Source organism: Littorina saxatilis, linkage group LG2 (genome assembly GCF_037325665.1).
Source record: "Littorina saxatilis isolate snail1 linkage group LG2, US_GU_Lsax_2.0, whole genome shotgun sequence".
Classification (NCBI taxonomy): Eukaryota; Metazoa; Mollusca; class Gastropoda; order Littorinimorpha; family Littorinidae; genus Littorina; species Littorina saxatilis.
Window position 1 is genome coordinate 18,589,473 of NC_090246.1, and position 23,191 is coordinate 18,612,663.

Genomic DNA, 23,191 nt, shown 5'->3' on the forward strand with positions numbered 1-23,191 from the left:
GAATTTATTGCTTCGATCATTTTTTGCTTGTGATGGACAATGATACGCCAGAATCGAGTCGCGTGAAAGCAAAGTGCCATCCATGAAAGTACCTATATTTCATGAAACTAAACAGTAGTAAAATATAACGATTCAGTTGAAGAAAACGGGAAAAACACGAATGGTACCGGGTTTTTCAAAAGTGTCGTCTGCTACAAGGATAACTTGGCCTCAAACATGGTATCGTGACTGGACTTATAACGGAGTAGCGCATTAAGCACAATCGTACATCTCGGTGTTCAAGCTATCGGGGAGGCTAAACAAGAAAGAAAAAAACGCCCCACAAAATGTTGGATCAGGGTGACATGATTATAAAAAAGTAAAATTTATCATGAAATTTCATTTTTTCATGGATATGGAGCACCGTCTGTGAACCTTTTCTTCTCTCAAATGGTTGAGAAGTTTAGGGGGCCAAGGAGGCAGCAAAACAAAAAAAAAATAGGGTCATTTAGGTTACCTCAATCCATCATATCAATGTTTGTGTATGGCCTAAATCTGTGTGCATAGCATAAAAAAAAGCTGACCAAGAGCCATGATGCTTGGGTAACTTTGCACAAATAGTAGCATTGACAACTATCCTCCCAAGTATATAGCCACATCCCCTGCCTGATGTTCACCTGTTTTTCTCTGCTTTCTCTATAACTGCTATGCAACTACCTGTGAGTTCAAAAGCAGACCAGTCGTAACATAATTTGGTAATGTAAAACTTATTGCAATGTTGAACTTTAGCGTTGTAAATTCAAAGCTCACAGTCCAGTGTTATATTCTATACAAGTCATTATTATCAATTTCTAGTGAAATTAGTTGATGGAACAGGTTCATAAAGTGAGAATAATTTGGCCATTTGCATCTCTGGTTGAAGAAAACACATGCTTTTGTCTGCCAAATTTGTCTATCTTTTTATTGTTATTTGTTATTTGTTTAATTTATTTTATTTTATACATACATACATGTACGTTGCTAGCAGTAACAAGAGTTGCGCTACCAAGGTGTGTGTGTGTTTAGGTGTAATTAGCCACCTGCACTTATGGCAAAATGACCAAGGTCTTTTACGTGCCACTGTGGTGACACGGGAGTGGGATATGGATACCGTCTCTGAGTCTGCACATAAAGGCAACCCGTGTCTGTCCCTGCCGGGATTCGAACCTGCGACACAAGTCCAGTGCTCTACCAACTAAGCTACCCGGCCCCCCCCCCCCTTTTTACATTTAGTCAAGTTTTGACTAAATGTTTTAACATAGAGGGGGGAATCGAGACGAGGGTCGTGGTGTATGCGTGTGTGTGTGTGTGTGTGTGTGTGTGTGTGTGTGTGTGTGTGTGTGTGTGTGTGTGTGTGTTTGTCTGTCTGTGTGTGTGTGTAGAGCGATTCAGACTAAACTACTGGGCCGATCTTTATGAAATTTGACATGAGAGTTCCTGGGTATGATATCCCCGGACGTTTTTCTCTTTTTTTCGATAAATACCTTTGATGACGTCATATCCGGCTTTTTGTAAAAGTTGAGGCGGCACTGTCACACCCTCATTTTTCAATTAAATTGATTGAAATTTTGGCAAATCAATCTTCGACAAAGGCCGGGGTTTGGTGTTGCATTTCAGCTTGGTGGCTTAAAAACTAATGAGTGAGTTTGGTCATTAAAAATCAGAAACTTGTAATTAAAATTATTTTTTTATTAAACGATCCAAAAACAATTTCATCTTATTCTTCGTCATTTTCTGATTCCAAAAACATATACATATGTTATATTTGGATTAAAAACAAGCTCTGAAAATTAAAAATATAAAAATTATGATCAAAATTAAATTTCCGAAATCGATTCAAAAACTATTTCATCTTATTCCTTGTTGGTTCCTGATTCCAAAAACATATAGATATGATATGTTTGGATTAAAAACACGCTCAGAAAGTTAAAACGAAGAGAGGTACAGTAAAGCGTGCTATGAAACAGAGCGCAACCGCTGCAGCGCCAAACAGGCTCGTCACTTTCACTGCCTTTTGCACTAGCGGCGGACTACGTTCAGTTTCCTTCTCAGTGTGAGTTCCACAGCTTGACTAAATGTAGTAATTTCGCCTTACGCGACTTGTTGCTTGTTACTTTTGTTCTCAAGATGGTCGCACTGATGTTTTCCTTGTAAACCTCATGTCACAAATAAAACGCATTTGCACAGTTTATTATAAAACTCAAATATTAACTTGTTATGCTCACCAGACATTCCTGCAATTCGGAGGCATTTGAAAAACGTCCATGAATTTACAATGCTTAAGTTCAACATAACCCATAATTTGTACCACCACCTACCCCCCTCCCCCTTTTTTCAAAATCATATTTTGTTGCTTTTTTTTCTGTAAAACTGTAAAATCAGTCATGTCAGTGTGAGCAAAATCATGACTTTTCTGAGTGTATTCAGTGTTTAGTCTTCAAGGCATGCTGATGTGTACAAGATTTTAAAAAGCAAACAAAACAAAGAAAGAAACAAGTTTACATTTACAAGCTGTTCGTACGTTGTCGCGATCGCTCGGTCCGTGTCCGTATCCAGTATTCGCAACAAATAAATTATGTCTTTTTTCATTGACCTGTGGATTGTGTCGCTTACAACCAAAACAACGCCTCCGACCAAAATCTGATGTTTAATGGTGAAATTTACTCTTCCAGATCATTTCATTTTACGCTTGGTGAGGCACGTTTTTGCTTTCTTTGGTGCCGGACAAATTCCCGGAATTTTGGTGCGTTTTGTGTTTATTTGCAACGGTGTACGCGGGCAAGGGGGCGGGGGATCGTTGCGGACAGTGAGAGAGGGACAGAGCGGACACAGATATCACACCTGTCATGCAGTCGGCACTGTCGCCCGCTGGTACGATAGCTTTTACTATGGATTGTGTTCTCCGTTAAATCGCCACCATGCTCTGGTCAAGACCGCCTCATTCGCCGAAAAAATCTGCAGATTTAAAGGATAAGGTACGTGGACTTTTTGTTGCATTTTCTGTGGAAAAAAAGATGTTATGCTATCTCGTAGCGCGCATGACACAGTCCACTTGCTGCATATGATTTTCGCTATTGACTTTCTCGCTTTTTTTTTTAAATTTTTTTTACTTTTTTTGTTGATGTAGCGTAAAAATAAAAAAATAAAAACCCACATGCAGCCAAACATGAACATGTCAGTTAGGAAATGTCAGTTTCAATGTAGGCTGTAGATGTCTTTCAGGGCCGATCTTCGTGTTATGCTTGTCTTCATTATTTACAGTCTCTGATCCGGATCAGTTGTTTGGGGGATTGTGGGGGGCGTTGCCGTGTTTTTGTCAAGGTAATGCAGCTAGACAGTGTACACAGATTTGTGATGTGTGTACATCAACCAGGCTTTTGTGAATTTGTGCATGTTATGTATATATTATGACAAAATAAATACGCATACATGAGCAAATATGCACTGTATAAGTGCATCAGTGATTGCCAGCAGCAATAAAAAACATTCCGCTTTTAGTTTTTGTTCTGTTCTACTTACGCCACCTCAATTCCACTTTAAGATAAGCTAACCAGGGAGAGCATGTTTTTATTTGTTTTATCTTTTATTTCATCTTATTTTGTTTTATTTGAGTTAATTTTAGTTTAGTTTATGAAATTTATTTTAAATTAAACTTCTTCTTCTTCTTCTTTGTTCATGGGCTTAGGCTCCCACGTTCACTCATGTTTTGAGCACGAGTGGAATTTTACGTGTATGACCGTTTTTACCCCGCCATTCAGGCAGCATACGTCGATTTCGGGGGATTTTAAATTAAACAATATACATGTTATTGTATTCGTTGTTCTTCTTTTTCTGTTTGAAATCTTGCCAGTGCACTTGTGTGTGTAGTGTCACATGCTGTTCCAAAGGTCTGTTTTGCAACCAGAGAACCAGGTCACTGAACTAAAGCTGTCAGAGAATGTCTGGAGACTGACTTGAGCTCAGTACCACTGACCCCATCCCCCCATTAAACCCCCCCCCCCTTAAGATCTTGCTTTTAAGAGTGTTCCGTTCATAGTGTCTGTACTTATACCCCATTTTAACTTTTAAGACTATACTTTTTAAGACATGATTTTCTGAGGGGTTTTCAGGTCATTAAAGTTCCACTGTAGTGACAAAGGTTTTTTTTACACTGCTCCTGAGATGAGAGAAGTTTGTCTTGAAAGGACATTTGGAGGATATGTATACACCTATCTCTGGTTCCTTCTCAAAAATAGAGCAGGCGACATTAAAATTTTACCTACTGAGCCTTTCGCTTTACTGTTACATGTACTCTGTTACTGTGCTCTAGTTCAGTACTGTAACATTCATGAAATCACCTTCCCTTCAAAATTATGAAAGTAATTTACCAACTAATTTGCCATTACTTGACACGGAACAGGTAACAAACATATTAAGTTATACACATGCAAACAGGCATGTACGCAAGCACCCACACGGGGAAACATCCTCACTCATGAATGCACATGCACGCACCCGGGCCAAGCATGTGTGCAAACACACACACATACACACACATATATATACACACACACACGTACACCACACACACACACACACACTGACACACATACACACACACACCTTTCATTCCTCCTCCTGCACACACTTATATGCATGGATGCAAAAATGAGTTATGGGTAAATTTGCAAGGGAAATCATTTGAGTGCAATGACTCCAAGTGTAACCTAGGTGAGCGACAAGAAGAAGAAGATTTGAGTGCAATAAACTAAAAGTTTATTCATGCATGTCTGACATCTGAGCATTTTCATGTGAAATATGGCACGATGGCTTCATGCACACACGTTTTTACACAGTCTAACACTATGGACAGATAGAAACGCACAGATGTGCACAAATGAAGACAGGCACACAGAAGCATAGACAGACAGACACACTCTCACACACAGGCACACACACCAATATGCTTGCATGCACGCACCCACACACACACATACATTCATGCACACACACACACATTCACGCACACACACACACACACACACACACACACAGTGTCACTCTCTCACTTTTTCATTAACTCTTTCTCTCGTTTCTGATTCACTGTCTCTCTATATAAATCTATGATGTATATTTCTGTCTGGCTGTCTCTCTCTCTCTCTCTCTCTCTCTCTCTCTCTCTCTCTCTCTCTCTCTCTCTCTCTCTCTCTCTCTCTCTCTCTCTCTCTCTATCTCTCTCTATGTCTCTGTCTCTGTCTCTCTCTCTCTCTCTCTCTCTCTCTCTCTCTCTCTCTCTCTCTCTCTCTCTCTCTCATTGTATTGTAATTAACTTAACTTCTATTTCTTCTTGTTATTAATCGAGTTACCCTCAATGGGCGAGGGCCGGACGAAAAAAAGCATGTATATTTTGCTTATTCTGTTACCCTCGATAAATAAATAAAGTTCAAAGTTCAAAGTTCTCTCTCATTGTCTCTCTTTTTCTCATTTCTCCCTCACTCTCTCACTCTGTCTCTCTCTCTCTCTGTCTCTCTCTCTTCTCTCTCTGTCTCTCTCTCTCTCTCTCTCTCTCTCTCTCTCTCTCTCTCTCTCTCTCTCTCTCTCAGTCTCTCTATGTGTACCGAACAGTCCTGGTATGTTTCTGCACTTTAGTGTGGTTGGCACAAGACCTAGAGAGCAAAGTAGTGTACAAACAGTGCTAGAGGACTGAAGCCTGATGTTTCTATTGATAAACAGCAAGATCGCGTAGTGGCCCTTATGTGTTTCTGCGGTGGAAATTACATGTCCATTTACTTTCCTATACCAGCACTTGGACCGCCTCAAGAGTCCCCCCTATTAGTGACGTCTGCAGGCTGGGGTGGAGAGAGAGAGAGAGAGAGAGAGAGAGAGAGAGAGAGAGAGAGAGAGAGAGAGAGAGAGAGAGAGAGAGAGAGAGAGAGAGAGAGAGAGAGAGAGATCAGAACCTTTCACAGGTTCTATTGCACTCCCAGTCATTAGCCTGCCTATGACGGGCGCAGTGGCGTGGTGGTAAGACGTCGGCCTCCTAATCGGGAGGTCGTGAGTTCGAATCCCGGTCGCTGCCGCCTGGTGGGTTAAGAGTGGAGATTTTTCCGATCTCCCAGGTCAACTTATGTGCAGACCTGCTAGTGACTTAACCCCCTTTGTGTGTACACGCAAGCACAAGACCAAGTGCGCACGGAAAAGATCCTGTAATCCATGTCAGAGTTCGGTGGGTTATAGAAACACGAAAATACCCAGCATGCCTCCCCCGAAATCGGCGTATGCTGCCTGAATGGCGGGGTAAAAACGGTCATACACGTAACAATCCACTCGTGCTAAAGACAGGGGTGAACGTGGGAGTCTAAGCCCGTGAACAAAGAAAGAAAGAAAAGAAAGCCTGCCTATGACGACCCCTCAAGTGACTGACCAAAAGTGGTCGCTACAGACACGTGATCCCCATTGGAAGGGGAATTATATAAGAGATAAAAACTCGTCTGGGATCCTTCGGAGTGGTCGTTATGGGCAGGTGGTCGCTTTCAAGAGTTGGTCGCAAGTGTACGTCCGACTGTATGTATACCGCCCGCGGGTTAGGGGGAAGAATTTACCCGATGCTCCCCAGCATGTCGTAAGAGGCGACTAACGGATTCTGTTTCTCTTTTTACCCTTGTTAAGTGTTTCTTGTATAGAATACATGTATAGTCAATTTTTGTAAAGATTTTAGTCAAGCAGTATGTAAGAAATGTTAAGTCCTTTGTACTGGAAACTTGCATTCTGCCAGTAAGGTAATACATTGTACTACGTTGCAAGCCCCTGGAGCAAATTTTTTGATTAGTGCTTTTGTGAACAAGAAACAATTGACAAGTGGCTCTATCCCATCTCCCCCCTTTCCCCGTCGCGATATAACCGTCGTGGTTGAAAACGACGTTAAACACCAAATAAAGAAAGAATTAAACTGTATGTATTAGCAGGTAGAATTTGTTTTCATGCAGTATGCAATCAATTGAAATAAGGTGTCTGGCGTTATTTCCCTGTCGTGATGGAGTTGTGGTAGATTTTACATGTTTATGCAGTAGATTCGATCCATTGAATAAAGGTGACTGCCTTGTCCTGTGGTGGTGAAGTAACACGAGACGGCGATTCTAATGCTGGAGCGCTTGTTTTCCAAATAAAAGGAGTCAATTCGGATGAGACGAAAAACCGAGGTCCCTTCGTGTACACTACATTGGGGTGTGCACGTTAAAGATCCCACGATTGACAAACGGGTCTTTCCTGGCAAAATTGTATAGGCATAGATATAAAAAAAAAAACGCCCACCAAAATACCCGTGTGACTTGGAATAATAGGCCGTGAAAAGTAGGATATGCGCCGAAATGGCTGCGATCTGCTGGTCGATGTGAATGCGTGATGTATTGTGTCAAAAATTCCATCTCACACGGCATAAATAGATCCCTGCGCCTTGAGTCCGAGTCTGGAGATTCGCGCGCGATATAAGACTTCATATAACAATGAAGGAACGCCTTTTGCGGCGGCATGAGAGTTTTAAAACGGTTCCATCTCAGAGCCCTGTCATCGAAGCCGATTTTCTTCCAGTTTTCTGAGACTTGTCCCCCTCACATCAGCTGCAGGCAATTATTAAGGCACATGCCTCATGTGGTTTGAGTTACGCTTGGAGCAGGGTTGGGAGAAAAAACAAATGGTGAGAGCACTTCTTTTGTGTCGCAACCCCACCCAGCTGCAAAACATTTAACCCTTCCGATTCTTTACTGCAAAAATGCGAGAAGGGAGTTTCATGTGCTGGAGCTTGAAAGCATTCGATTTATGCCTTTTGCCGGGCCATTAAGAAAACCGGGGGAAATGCAAACGTCTGCTCAAACGCACACATATAAAATAAGTAGGAACAGTCAAAGAGAGAGAGAGAGAGAGAGAGAGAGAGAGAGAGAGAGAGAGAGAGAGAGAGAGAGAGACACACACACACACACTGACACACATGGGAATTTCATGCACGTGGTTTTTTCCCCATGCCGATGATTTGTTCTATTGTTCGTTGTTACCACTTGACTTTTAAAGTGTTTACAAATTAGACTGCCTGGTCTGGATTCGAAACGGATGCTAAACTGTATGACCTCGCGTGTAGACTAGATGGTGCAAAAGAATTTACATTTGTCAGTGGCGCGGACATTGGAAATTTGTAAGAGTAATGTGTGGCCGATAAAAATGTGAGAGACAGGGAGGGTGAGAGAGAGAACGGGAGAGAGAGAGGGGGAGCGCGAGAGAGGGGGGGGGAGAGAGGGGGGAGAGAGAGAGAGAGAGAGAGGGTGACATTAGGCGGGTCTAAGGGAAATAGAGCTATCCTGTGTATGCATTTGATTTTTTATTTTAGTCTTCAGTGTATATTGATTTAACAGCGCTGCAATAAAATCAGATAATATAACAACATGTGAGGGCGGGGATGTAGCTCAGTCGGAAGCGCGCTGGATTTGTATCCAGTTGGCCGCTGTCAGCGTGAGTTCGTCCCCACGTTCGGCAAGAGATTTATTTCTCAGTCAACTTTGTGTGCAGACTCTCCTCGGTGTCCGAACACCCTCCGTGTGTACACGCAAGCACAAGACCAAGTGCGCACGAAAAAGATCCTGTAATCCATGTCAGAGTTCGGTGGGTTATAGAAACACGAAAATACCCAGCATACTTCCTCCGAAAGCGGCGTATGGCTGCCTAAATGGCGGGGTAAAAACGGTCATACACGTAAAAGCCGTGGGAGTTTCAGCCCATGAACGAACAAACAATAACAACATGTGTAAAAACTGCTTATTGCGATTGTAGTGTTCAAATCTACGTTGAGAGTTCTAATGAGTATGACAGCTTTGATTTGATATCTGATTGTTTTGTTCCCCTTTGATTGGCTCATTTCTGTTTCTCGATTTGTACGCAGTGTTCTGGAGGCTGGACTTTATACACTGCCTGGAACAGCCGCAGAAATGCGTTTTTTGAATTAGTGGAGTCAAAGGCATAAGTGCAGTGTGTGTGTGTGCGTGTGTGTGTGTGCGTGCGTGCGTGCGTGCGTGCGTGCGTGCTAGTTTGTGTGTGTGTGTGCGTATACTATGTGTGCGTTCGTGCGTGTTTGTGTGTTCCCATGGGTGGTGTGCCTGCAATGTTGTCCCACAAACCGTCGTTTTCGGTTCCACTCGCTGCATGTCAGATGATTTACTGAAAGCTCTGTGACTTGTTAACTGGTTTGTAAAACCTCTGTCACAGCTGCACTTGCTGTAACGGTAAGACCCTTTTCTCGCGTGCGAGCTCAGATTATCAGCCCGGCATGGTGCGTTGAGTGTACTTAAGTAGCTGACAAGGATGGTGGCAAAGGACACTCAGTGAGCCCTCCCTCTGTCTATGAGTGCTCATCCTTAGGACGTTTTAAACCGAGAAATCACGCAAGACGCGAACACTACGGTGACTTGTGACGTAAGCTTTTTGTCACCAGTGCAAAGGCTATGACACAAACGCAAATGGAAGCTTCGGAAAGCTTTTATTGAGCCTTTGATTGAATAGGCTTAGCAGAATTTTTGCGTATATGTTTACACAGTGTAAAAGTTACGTCACACGTTTTCGTGAAGTTTGCGTTCGTTGATAGGTTCAGTTTGAAACCTAATTACTCCCAGTCTCAGGACAACAATAAGTAAAGATAGTGATATAATGAACTTAACGAAAAGCGCATTTGAGACGAGGCGAGGACGAACATTACCGCTACAGCTATCTAAAAGAGGTGTCATTGATAACAGATCGTTGCTTTTACCTGGTGTGTAAACCTGCCGCTGCATTAATTGGCTTCACTGCTTGCTGATCAATGGTACGTTGTGTCATGTTATTGTTATAGGGTTCAAATTGTCAGTGAAGCTGGTAAAGTACTGTGCGAGATAAGTGATTATACAGTGTCCTGGCGAGGACAGACAGACGTGTAATACGTTTGTTCACCTGTGTTGATGTTCTTGCTTTTTAATTGCGAGGTTGTTTGGGTAAGGCCAAAAAAAAAAAAGGTGTGGTTAAGGTAACATGGCAAAAAAAAAAAATAGGGTAGGAAGGTAGGCAATCACTTTTTTTTAAACTTTTTTTTTCTAATGTGTACAAATTCAACCTACTTGACAGGGAAATAAGTGTGCGACTCGAGCGCTTTCGCTTTCATTGCGTTTTCTGCACTCGGTTTTTATTTTTAATTTTTTTTTTTTTAACAAATGTAATAAAAAGTTATAGGGTCGGCCCCTAAAAATAGGGTAGGTCGGGTTACCGTAACCACACCTATTTTTTTTGTTAGGCCTAATGTTTCTGCCGGTGTGCGTGTGTGTGTCTGTGTGTGTGTTTGTGTGTGTGCGAGTTTGTGTGTGTGGGTTTGTCTGTCTGTCTGTCTGTCATTTTCTCGTCTGCTGTTGTTTGAAGGCTGTTGTGTTTTGATTGATTGATTGATTGATTTATTTATTGATTGATTGATTACATTATTTATTTATTTGTACACGACCTCTTTTAGGGGCGTGGGTTTGATGTTAGAATAGTATTTGCTTGCTTATCTATTACTCTCGTAAACTAAAAGTCTGTCTCTCTGTCTGTCTGTCTGTCTCTCTTTCTCTCTGTTCGTCTCTCTGTATTTCTGTTCTCCATGTTCTTTGAAATGGGGGGACGTGCTTCGTGCACAAACCGGGGTGTTATTGTACCACGACCTATTTTGATTGATATATATATTATGTTAATCTCGATGCAAAACATAGGATAGCCTCAGATATCAGTTTTGCTTTGAATGAACGGCTCAGCAGTTGTATCACTTTGAAGATAGCTAGCTATATGATAACAAACTTCTGCCGCCAAGTCGTCTGTTTCGTATAAAGTTACATTTCATGCAAGTAGGTTATCGTATCGACTGGGAGAGGTCAAGACTGAGAAGAAGGAACAAAATTACAATGTCGTGTGATATTAACCGTCAAAATTAAAAGATGTCTTTTTCACTATCTGTCCTCTCCCTTTTACCACTTTCTTTGTTTCCTGCCATTCTGTCTGTGTTTGTGTGCCTGTGTGTCTGTCTTCCTTCCTTCCTTTCTTTGTTTCTTTGTTTCTTTCTTGTTTTGCATTTTATCTTTCTTTCTTTTCAAATTTTGTTAAACTTGATTTTTTAGTACCGTTTAGGAGTGTTTATGACTGACTACCAGTCTGAAACCTCTCGGCAGTGACAGTAACGAGAATCACTATACCCCACAATAGGCAAAGCATTGGTACAATGTACTTACTTTACTTAAAACCCTTTGCCCCCAGGGGAGCATAGGCCATTGACGGTGTTTCTCCATCGCACTCTGCTCTGGGCTGTTCTTTCTGCCTCTGTCCTACGCATTCGTGTCGTAATCGTAATTTAGATGGAAAGGAGAGACTTGCAATTGCGACATTGCTGAGTGATATTGCCTTTCTCAATACAACGATCACAAGACACCAACGAGATCACACCCATTCACTAGAGTATGCATGATGAAAAAGGTAACAGAAAGTTTTGTTTTCTTTGCTTGTCATTTAATTACGTGTGGAGAGCCCTCCTTGTTTGTTTGTTTGTTTGTTTATTTGTTTATTTGTTTGATTAGTTAATGTGTGCGCTTGTGTGTATGTGTGTAGTGTGTGTGTGTGTCAGTGTGTGTGTGTGTGTGTGTGTGCAGGGGCGGATCAGTTGCTTTGTAAGGGGGGGGGGGGGCACTTTGAATCGAAAGTGAATGTGATGGGCGCGAAGCGCCCGAATTTGCTAGGGGGGTCCGGGGGCATGCCTCCCCGGAAAAAAAATTTGCCCAAAGAAGCAAAATGGTGCCATCTGGTGCCATTTGAACTTAGAAATGGTCATAAAATCAGCATAGAAAAATCTTTTTTTTCTTCTTCTTCTTTTTTTTTTCTTTTTTTCGGGGGGGGGGGGGCACGTGCCCCCTGTGCCCCCCTTCGTCCGCCCCTGGTGTGTGTGTGTGTGTGTGTGTGTGTGTGTGTGTGTGTATGTGTGTGTGTGTGTGTGTGTGTGTGTGTGTGTGTGTTTGTTGTTGATTTGTAAAGAAGAAAACGTGCGCTGACACAGAAAATCAGCACTACCGATGCCGGTCTACAAAGATCCATTTCCCGAATGATATATAACTTGGGACCAACTCATTGCACGTGAAGTTCTGCACGCTTGTACATTGCACTAGCTAAGAGGAGGGGGGGCGATGCTTTACCACGTGCACCGGGAATGGGCTTTTTGGACGTAACGTGCATGGGAATCAGTAAGGTCATATATTGTACTACGTTGCAAGCCCCTGGAGCAATTTTTTGATTAGTGCTTTTGTGAACTGACAAGAAACAATTAACAAGTGGCTCTATCCCATCTCCCCCCTTTCCCCGTCGCGATATAACCTTGAACCGTGGGTTGAAAACGACGTTAAACACCAAATAAAGAAAGAAAGTGCATGGGAATGGGGAAATTCTCGTAGCGTGCACCGTGCACAGAGGTCCGGCGTGCACCGTGCATGGAGCTTTTTCGTAACGTGCACTGTGGATCACCGTGCATGGCACTTTTGGCCTCAACGTGCACGTGCACAGACCCCCCCCATGGTGACCCTCTAAGAGCTGATTGGTTTAAACAGTTTTTATTCAGTTGCACAGATATATTAAAGCCATAATTGAATGTTATAATAAAAGAGCACAATAAGATAAACTTATCAATTCTGATTAACTCATTGTTGGATATTTATGAGAACTGCACGATTATTGGATACGTCTGACCGTTCCCAACATCGAGGGTCCGTCCATTTAGCAGCCTTTTCGCCGTTACTTTCTATTTCAAGGCCAAGAAGTAAAGTGGCAGAGATTAATTATCGTGACTAACCGTACATCTGGACAATGTCCATCCCCTCAGGCCATCTTCACTGATTGCAGCGGGTCAACGGACATACTAACATGATTCTTTACGTTCAAGGCGGAAGTGACAGAAAAGAATCATGTTAGTATGTCCGTTGACTCAAGGCGGAAGTGACAGGCCCCCCGCGGGTTAGGGGGAGTCCCATATTGGTTGGGACGAGAAAGAATTTACCCGATGCTCCCCAGCATGTCGTAAGAGGCGACTAACGGATTTTGTTTCTCCTTTTACCCTTGTTAAGTGTTTCTTGTATAGAATATAGTCAATGTTTGTAAAGATGTTAGTCAAGCAGTATGTAAGAAATGTTAAGTCCTTTGTACTGGAAACTTGCATTCTCCCAGTAAGGTAATATATTGTACTACGTTGCAAGCCCCTGGAGCAAATTTTTGATAAGTGCTTTTGTGAACAAGAAACAATTAACAAGTGGCTCTATCCCATCTCCCCCCCTTCCCTCCGTCGCGATATAACCTTGAACGGTTGAAAACAACGTTAAACACCAAATAAATAAAGAAAAGAAAGGAAGTGACAGACATTCGCCCAGTTTTCCCCCGGATCAAAATAATGTGCCCGTAGTCATCACATGGGCCGATGTGCATGAAGCGAAAGTGGGCGTCACCCAAACGGGTGAGACCAAACCGCGGGGTGTGATTCGTTGACATCTCATCAAATCTCTGTTTCAACCAATCCCACCCGGTTGGTAACTTTCTCGTATACCTCGGCCCTGGTGTCTAGTCAATGCTAAGTTGTGAACCATATCATTAGCTTACTGTAGACGACCTTTTTTGTGCTTACAAGTGCGATGAAAATACCCGCCATGATCAAGCATGTTTGTGAGAAACAGCGATTGTCGGAACATGCATTCTGGTGTTCGTCAACGCTTTCTAATTATAAAATCCTTCCTTTGCCCAATGATTAGCATGAAGGAAGCGTGACTAATCACGTACACACAATAATCCCCGAAAGTGTGTGATATAATGGACATGAATTTTAGTCGACATGCATGCTGTCACGGCGGCCGAAATTGTCACCTTAAAATTGATTGCAGTGACCGACCTCAGAAATGGACAATATCCGTCTCTCGGGGGCATCTTGGCTGACCATGCCGCTTTCCTTGTCCACAATGTGTTAATTCAGTGTACGTTCAACTACGCGCGAAGGAGGCTTCATTTGCTGCATAGTTTTGATGATTAAAGGCAGGCAGACATCCGGCGGCCGGCAATCCAGCGGTTGGTGAAAGATGGCCATTTCGTTGATTATCATAACAGTATAATAACCCGCTTTTGGGGGAAAGAGGAATACAGCTGATTGCATGCTGTGGTTTGCTCAGCGACAGACTCGAGACGTCTTTAGCCCTCCTTCTTCTCATCCTCCTCCTTCTTCTGTTGAGACGAGCGCTCTTGGAAGTCTTCAAAGGTACATGCAGTCCTTCCCGGTGTAACACGAGAAAACTACTCCCACGAGATTTTTACTCTGGAGTAAAAATTTCGTACGAACATTTTACTCCCTTTACGAAAAAACTACTCCCCCATAACACGAGAAAATTACTTCCAACGACAGGTGTGTTCCGAGTCAACATTTCGCTCTAAAATGCTACTCCCCTGACGAATTAACAACGAATAAATTATACCACCCTAACACGAGCAATGCACTGCCCACGCCAGGTGTGCGCAACTTATACTCCCGTCCCCTGCTAGTCTTGGTGGTGGAAGGGGTGGAGGGAGGGTAGCCCCTATCCCATTTCTGCGTACGAGATTTTTACTGGATATAAACAATTTGGGGAGTCAACATTTTGTGGAGGGAGTCATTTTTTCGTACCTTGGGGAGTTCTTTTCTCGTACGAAAAGGTGTACTCGGAGTGAGAATTTCGTACGAAATTTTTACTCCGGAGTAAACATTTTCGTGGAGCAGGGCCGGACCAAATGAGTTGTAAGGGGGGGGGGGGGGGTTCCTACTTTTTTGGGGGGGCAAATCAGTGAAGTGGCTTCGCCACAAGCGCGCGCCTGCAAAGCAGGCGCGCGAACTAGGGGGTTCCGGGGCCCGGACATTTTTTGAAAAACGGTTAAAATCTGTGCAATCTGGTGCATTCTGGGCCTTGTTTTGAGGGTTAAGAGCAGCATTGTTTTGGTGCTAAAACTAGTAAAAAAAAAACCAACCACTCAAAGCAAGGTACATGTTTTTTCCAGGGGTGGGGTTCCGGAACCCCTTGAACCCCCCCCCCCCCCCCCCCCCCCCTGGGTCCCCTGTGGAGTAAAAATGTCGTGTTACACCGGGAAAACAGTTGGGCTCCTTATCGCAGCCAATGCCGCCAGGCTGCTTTCACGTTGGATAAGAACATCCCCGGCGTCACTTGCACATGTATACCAAGAAATCGGCACCGACTGCTTCCACTGTAGAATGAAAATGTTGTTTGTGTATTCATTAATTTTTCAGAGTTTGCCACTAGTAGTGTCCGTATAGAAATTAATTCATAACAAAATTCCACTTAAGGAGAGCACTCTGTCTGTTGGTTTGTGCTATGTGTCCAAGTGCCGGGGTGGTCTTAACAATATCTGCTGTAAAAGCTGGTCAGTCTCAGATGGTACCGGCACGGTTGGCCCAGTGGTAAGGCGTCCGCCCCGTGATCGGGAGGTCGTGGGTTCGAACCCCGGCCGGGTCATACCTAAGACTTTAAAATTGGCAATCTAGTGGCTGCTCCGCCTGGCGTCTGGCATTATGGGGTTAGTGCTAGGACTGGTTGGTCCGGTGTCAGAATAATGTGACTGGGTGAGACAGTGAAGCCTGTGCTGCGACTTCTGTCTTGTGTGTGGCGCACGTTATATGTCAAAGCAGCACCGCCCTGATATGGCCCTTCGTGGTCGGCTGGGCGTTAAGCAAACAAAAGAAGTCTGAGATGGTGAGTCGATTTCTTTGCACGGGAAGGAGTGTGCCCTTAACCCAGCAGTGCCATACAGGGGGTTCCAATACTAGTGTTAGTCCGCTTTTTACAGATGGGTAAAAATAAAAAAATAAAAACAAACAAGTCGCGTAAGGCGAATTACATTTAGTCAAGCTGTCGAACTCACAGAACGAAATTGAACGCACTGCATTTTCTCACCAAGACCGTATACTCGTAGTTTCGTCAGTCCACCGCTCGTGGTAAAGGCAGTGAAATTGACAAGCCAGAATAGTGCGGTAGTGGTTGCGCTGAGCAGGATAACACGCTTTTTTGTATCTGTATTCTTTTTAACTTTCTGAGTTTGTTTTTAATCCAAACATATCATATCTATATGTTTTTGGAATCAGGAACCGACAAAGATAAAATTGCTTTTAAATCGATTTCGGAAATTTAATTTTAATAATAATTTTCATATTTTTTAATTTTCAGAGCTTGTTTGTAATCCAAATATAACGTATGTATATATTTTTGGAATCAGAAAATGACGAAGTATAAGAGTAAATTGTTTTTGGATCGTTTTATAAGAAAATAATTTTAATTACAAGTTTCCGATTTTTAATGACTAAACTCATTAATTAGTTTCTAAGCCACCAAGCTGAAATGCAATAGCAAAGTCCGGCCTTCGTCGAAGATTGCTTTGCCAAAATTTCAATCAATTTGATTGAAAAATGAGGGTGTGACAGTGCTGCCTCAACTTTTACAAAAGCCGGATATGACGTCATCAAAGACATTTCTCGAAAAAATGAAAAACACGTCTGAGGATATCACTCCCAGGAACTCTCATGTAAAGTTTTATGAAGATCGGTTCAGTAGTTTACTCTGAATCGCTCTACACTGTGACACACACACACACACACACACACACCACGACCCTCGTCTCGATTCCCCCTCTATGTTAAAACATTTAGTCAAAACTTGACTAAATGTAAAAAGGAAGAAAAGGGACACAGCTGATTCTATTCTTTCTTTCTTTATTTATTTGGTGTTTAACGTCGTTTTCAACCACGAAGGTTATATCGCGACGGCTGATTCTATTGTACTTTGCCCTTGACACATACATGTATAGTCTACAGGTGGTATTTACGTCTTCAGAGCCTTTTTCCCCCCTCCACGGCCACTCTTACAGCGAGACCGGAGCACAATTGACAGTAACAGATAAGCTTGTCAAAATTCTTACATGTTTATGGCCGCGTACTTTACCGTGAGTATTCAGAATTTGGTCCACTTTGACCCCGTTACTCTTGTCATCGTAGTAGTTATGATATGGATGTCCGAGGTCCGCATGAGAGTGGATTTGACCTGTACATATAACCAGAGACCTATAGACAGTACGTCACTGAATCATGGGGATTGGCTAGATATGAGTCCGACTGTGTTTTGACGGACGGAACTAAAGAGATGAATCAGGACTGGGAAACTTTTCTGTTAAAAAATATGATGTATCATTGTGATAACAGATATTTATTATAAAAATACCGATGCAGTTTACCCCATCCCCGAAGATAGCGTTATGACCATACCAACCACGAACAACTCCCACCCCCACCCCCCTCTCTCTTTCTCAGAATCACCCTCCCACACTTTCTTTCTTTCTTTCTTTCTTTCTTTCTTTATTTGGTGTTTAACGTCGTTTTCAACCATTCAAGGTTATATCGCGACGGGGAAAGGGGGGAGATGGGATAGGGGAAAGGGGGGAGATGGGATAGAGCCACTTGTTAATTGTTTCTTGTTCACAAAAGCACTAATCAAAAAATTGCTCCAGGGGCTTGCAACGTAGTACAATATATGACCTTACTGGGAGAATGCAAGTTTCCAGTACAAAGGACTTAACATTTCTTACATACTGCTTGACTAAAATCTTTACAAACATTGACTATATTCTATACAAGAAACACTTAACAAGGGTAAAAGGAGAAACAGAACCGTTAGTCGCCTCTTACGACATGCTGGGTAGCATCGGGTAAATTCTTTCTCGTCCCAACCAATATGGGACTCCCCCTAACCCGCAGGGGGTCCCTCCCACACACACACACGCACATTCTTATGATTAATATTGTTGATTGCAATGGGCATTCTGGGACTGGCAGTTGCATTACGGTGTGTCGTTGATAATTTTATTTTACACAAATTGTTAAAGACAGAAAGAACTTGGGAAAGGAATGACGAAGAAACGAAAGCACAAGAGAAAAACCCCACACAATAAGAAAGAGACAAAACAAAGTAAGAGAAGGAAGGATAATCATTGAAACATCAACAGGAAAAAATGAAGACACACAGTAATCAAGTAGGCGTGGACGTTGGTACAGCACTACTAATTACGAACGAATTATATACCTGTCAACCCTTCATTAAGAAAACAGTTGTTTCAAAAGGAAATTAGAGGCAGTAGCTGAGCCATGTGTTAATTGCTATGTCATGCTCGCCTCGACTGGTTTTCCTTGTGTGTGGAAATAATTTGAGGTTAATTTGCTGGTTTATTCGGGCTTAGGAAACTACTTGAAGTAGACAGTACATAAAAGGAAGACAAGGAAGCGGAGCAGGTCTGTTGCCTCAAAAACCATGAAGTTGACCAACCGGCAACCGATTTGGGTTCTCTTTCTGACTATCTCTGTCTTGTCCGTCCATCTGTCTATCTGTCTGCTTGTTTGATTGTGTCTCTCTCCTTCCGCTTTCCCGTGCGCGTGTACTCTCTCTCTCTCTCTCTCTCTCTCTCTCTCTCTCTCTCTCTCTCAGTCTCTCTCTCTCTCTCACGCAAGAACGCGCGCATGTACACACACATGTACACACACACACCGTGACACACACACACCATGACACACACACACACACACACGGCCGTGTGACACACACACACACACACACACGCACGAACGAACGTACGCGCGTACCGCACACACAACCACACACACACGCATGCACACACACACACGCATACACACACACACACACACACACACACCGGCAAACACACAAGTACTCACACACACGCATACACACACACACACACACACACACACACACACACACACACACACACACACACTGCATCTTGCTTACCCTGTAGAAGTCAAAACATTCGTTACTTTCGTCCGCGTTCAAGTGTATTTAGTGCAAACAGAACGGTGTGCTTACTTGCACAAATTGCATGCCAAGGTCCTGTTTACATTCACACTGTGGTCTTATCTTGCCACAGAACAGGTTTCTTTTCCCTTTTAGTGTAATTGTTCGCGGCTTTAATCATCTATTTGTTCTGATCCTAAAAGGGTCTACGTCAGCTTGATCGAGTATTACGGAAAAGCAACGTACAATATGTCGGATTGAACTTTTAGCCTAAGTCGTTTTGTGCTTAGTTGTCACCTGTCATTCAACTCCGGCGAACGTTCATAAGTAAGGCCGCCTTTCACTGTCTGTGGCTCGTCAGCCTTGTGCTACTTATGTAAGCGTGACACAATGATCTATGTAAGGTTGCGTGCTAACTACACTAGTATAGGTACCGAAGCTGATTATAACACAGGCGCTAAACACGCCTTTAACGTCGTCTCGTACCCTTGTCCATGATCTTGTTGTATCCTTAGCGGATTATGACTTTATTCAGTTATTCTGCAGAAAAGACAAATGCTGGAGAAAAACCGTTATTTTCTGCAGCATTTCTGCATAATGTCATCTTTCGCCGAAGCAGCGTTTTTCTCTGCAGCAAAACATTTTACTGCAGTAAAATTAAAATCAAGAATGCTGCAGTAAAACGGTGCTGTTGTTTTACTGCAGAAAACCTGTTTACATTTTTTCATCTTTCGCCAAAGCAACGTTTTTTACTGCAGTAAAACAGTTTTTCTGAAGCATAATGTTTACTTGGTTTTCTGCAGCATTATTGCGATTAACTTTTTCTTCAGAATAGTCTGTGACAGTTTTTCTGGAGAAAAACGAACGACCTTGTAAAGTAGCGCTTGTATTCGTCGCCCCCTGGGATAGTATAATATACTGAACGGCAAAAGTTAGGACGCCCTTGAAAAAACCAGCTGACTTCATCTGTGCCGAACTCCTTGTTCCTAAGTTTATAAAACCAAATGGCTGTCAGGCCGTACACACCAGTGGGTGAGCAATGGCATCTTCTCACTATGCCTCCCAGACGAAAGGTGACTACCTTCAACAAAGCCCGGGCCATCGCTTGGCTGCAAGACGGCGTAAGCAAGCGAGATGTGGGCAGACGACTTGGAGTGTCCCGATTCTGTCGTGGTCAGGCTGCATCAGAAGTTCCAGGCCACCAACAGCGTTCTGGAGAGGCCCAGACTGCCTGGTTTTGTCAAGGGCGGTCCCTAACTTTTGCCGTTCAGTATAGTTTGTTCCGCAGTGTACCAATCAGAAGGCGTGTAGCATAAGGGCATTATATTCAACTTCACAATGGCGGCCGAACGAGAACAATTTCTGAAGCAAATCGAACACGAAGTGTACTACTGCGTTCGTCTGGGAAAATGTGACAATGTTGCGGACAGGTGCCATTGTTTAATTTGAAACTTTGAACTTCCGGCAGAAAGGAAGTCAGACAGACAAAATACATTCGTGTCGCGCGCAACTATTGGTAATTCTGGATGAGTCCATCTCTCGTGCTCCAACATTATAATGAGCCAGTGCAAAATGCTGCAGAAAAAGTGTAAACAGGTTTTCTGCAGTAAAACAACAGCATCGTTTTACTGCAGCATTCTTGATTTCAATTTCACTGCAGTAAAATGTTTTGCTCCAGAAAAACCCGTTGCTTCGGCGAAAGATGACATGCAGAAATGCTGCAGAAAAGACAGTTTTTCTCCAGCATTTCTGTTTTTCTGCAGAATAACTGTATAATGCCAAAATGCTGAAGAAAAAGTGTAAACAGTTTTTCTCCAGTAAAACATCACCGTTTTACTGCAGCATTCTTGATTTCAATTTTATTTGCTCTCGCGAAAGATGACATTATGCAGAAATGCTGCAGAAACAAACAGTTTTTCTCCAGCATTTCTGTTTTTCTCTTTAAGCGCAAAGAGCATAATTGTAAAGTTATGATGTTGCGCTATATAAATGCCCATTTATTATTATTATTATTATTATTTTCTGCAGAATAACTGAATAAAGTCATAATCCGCTGAGGATATTGTTGGGCGTCTGTGACTCGGCGTTAAAACCGAAACTACCTTTGATGTATCAGGTGCCTGTTGGTTGTACGAGCTTGTCAGGGGAGAAATTGCATCTCGTATAAAACACAAATTACAGATTTGTTTTTGTTTGAGTATTGCATTCATTTTTTTTATATACATTTTACTCGTTCGCCGAATGTTGATAAAAAAAATTCATTCTTAGGAAGACACCTGTGATATCTAGCTTGTTGTGCTCGATTCTTTACACTCCTCGTGTAAACGACCATGTGCATCACCACATATCTGTACAGGCTTTTACATGTGAGAAGAGCATATCCTTCCGCTTTGGCTGCTTTCTCTGCAGATTGGGATTTTTTTAATGGATTAATTTCGTTAAATGGCACCAATGTCGATCTGTGAAATTAAACAATACTAAATAATATAAATGAACAATCTCAATATTCCCATCAAGTAAGGCCCGGTAGCTCAGTAATGGTAGAGCACTGGACTTGTGATCCTAGGGCCGCAGGTTCGAATCCGGGCCGGAATGGACACGGGTCAACTTTATGTATGTGCGGACTCGTAGACGGTATTCATGTTCCACCCCCGTGTCACCACAGTGGCACGCAAAAGACCTCGGTCATTCTGCCATAAGTGCAGGTGGCTGAATAAACCTAAACGCGCATACTCCTGGGTAGCGCGACTCTGTTGCTGCTAGCTTTCCACTGGCACTGGGAGGAAGCGACCCGAATTTCCCAGCGATGGGACAATAAAGACTTAGTAATGGGGAGAAAAAAAGCACACAAAAAAGCAAACAGGCTGTTGCCTCTTGGCATGTATCCAAAGGGAAGGTTGGTCTTCCCACAGTTAAAAACTTGGACAGATCTGAGTGTTCAACATGCCCCCCGCGGGTTAGGGGGAGTCCCATATTGCGGTTGGGACGAGAAAGAATTTACCCGATGCTCCCCAGCATGTCGTAAGAGGCGACTAACGGATTCTGTTTCTCCTTTTACCCTTGTTAAGTGTTTCTTGTATAGAATATAGTCAATGTTTGTAAAGATTTTAGTCAAGCAGTATGTAAGAAATGTCAAGTCCTTTGTACTGGAAACTTGCATTCTCCCAGTGAGGTACAAGAAACAATTGACAAGTGGCTCTATCCCATCTCCCCCCTTCCCCCGTCGCGATATAACTTTCGTGGTTGAAAACGACGTTAAACACCAAATTAAGAAAGAATGAGTGTTCAACACGATGGCTTACACGAGGACGAGTGTACTTCTATGCATGCGGCATTCCATTCTACAAAATATACGAATACATCGTTTAAAACAACATTGCGTTTTGCTCAAAACTTGCTTATCGGCGATTGTGACATCTGTGTATGTCATCATTTTCACGGCTTTTCATTCATTCGGTCGATAAAGACGAAACAGAAGACATGCTCCCCTCTGACTGACAAAAAAGGCTGGTCTGACAACAAGCCACCGCTCATCTAATTCCATCTCTTCTTTGTCGCCCCTGTGCTTGTCCGTCTAAAGGTCAGCGCTATAGTCATAAGCAAAGGGCAACAAGAGCCCACCTCCAATGACAACAAACAACGGTTGCGCATCACATACCGTACTTACGCTTCAGGTAGATGTGAAAATAATATGGAGTACTATAGCCCTACTTCTTTGTTAAATGTTATCTTATCAGTATCAGGGTCGAATATCAGGGTTGTTTTAGATGTATTTCATCCATGAGTTTTTGTTACTTCGCGAAAGGGACCGTGTTTATTTACTTCTTGATGTGTATTTTATCATCCAAGAGGAGTTGTTACCTCGCGCGGAACGAGACAAGAGTGCATTTACTTCTGTATGTAGTGCGAGTGACAGCAATGATACAGCAATGATACAGCTTGTTCGTTACGCTTGGCTTCGCTGATTTAAGGCTGTGTAAGTGATATAATTTGTTTGATGTTGGGGAGTGACAGACGGAGAAAAAGGATACATGCTTTGTGTAGTATGTTTTCACTGTTAGATGATTTGTGTGGTATGCGTCCCACTGTAGCATTAGATGTATTGTGCTGTGGTATATGACCATAATCAGAAAAGGCAAGCTTACAAGCAAGCAAGCAAGCGCATAAACCGCTTATATATTCCAGTGTTTTCTTTCCGCATTAGCTCTTACTTTCATATTGTTTTCAGATGTGTCAAACTGACAACACAAAATAAAATTAACAACAACAACAACAACAATTTCTGCTTTGCCTAGTTATACTCT

General features: G+C 42.7%; 1 protein-coding gene across 2 annotated transcripts in view; it reads left to right on the plus strand.

Moving 5' to 3' along the window:
* Positions 1-2,817: 2,817 nt before the first annotated feature.
* LOC138958413 (cytohesin-interacting protein-like) overlaps positions 2,818-23,191 on the plus strand; it is a 43,592-nt gene continuing 23,218 nt past the window's right edge. Inside the window, exon 1 of one of the 2 annotated variants that reach the window (XM_070329554.1) lies at positions 2,818-2,993. In XM_070329554.1, coding sequence (XP_070185655.1) covers positions 2,937-2,993 — 57 coding nt within the window. In that variant the 5' untranslated portion in view covers positions 2,818-2,936. Of the gene's footprint in view, positions 2,994-9,545; positions 9,839-23,191 lie in introns of those variants that run through there. The other variant, XM_070329555.1, reaches the window with a different exon arrangement.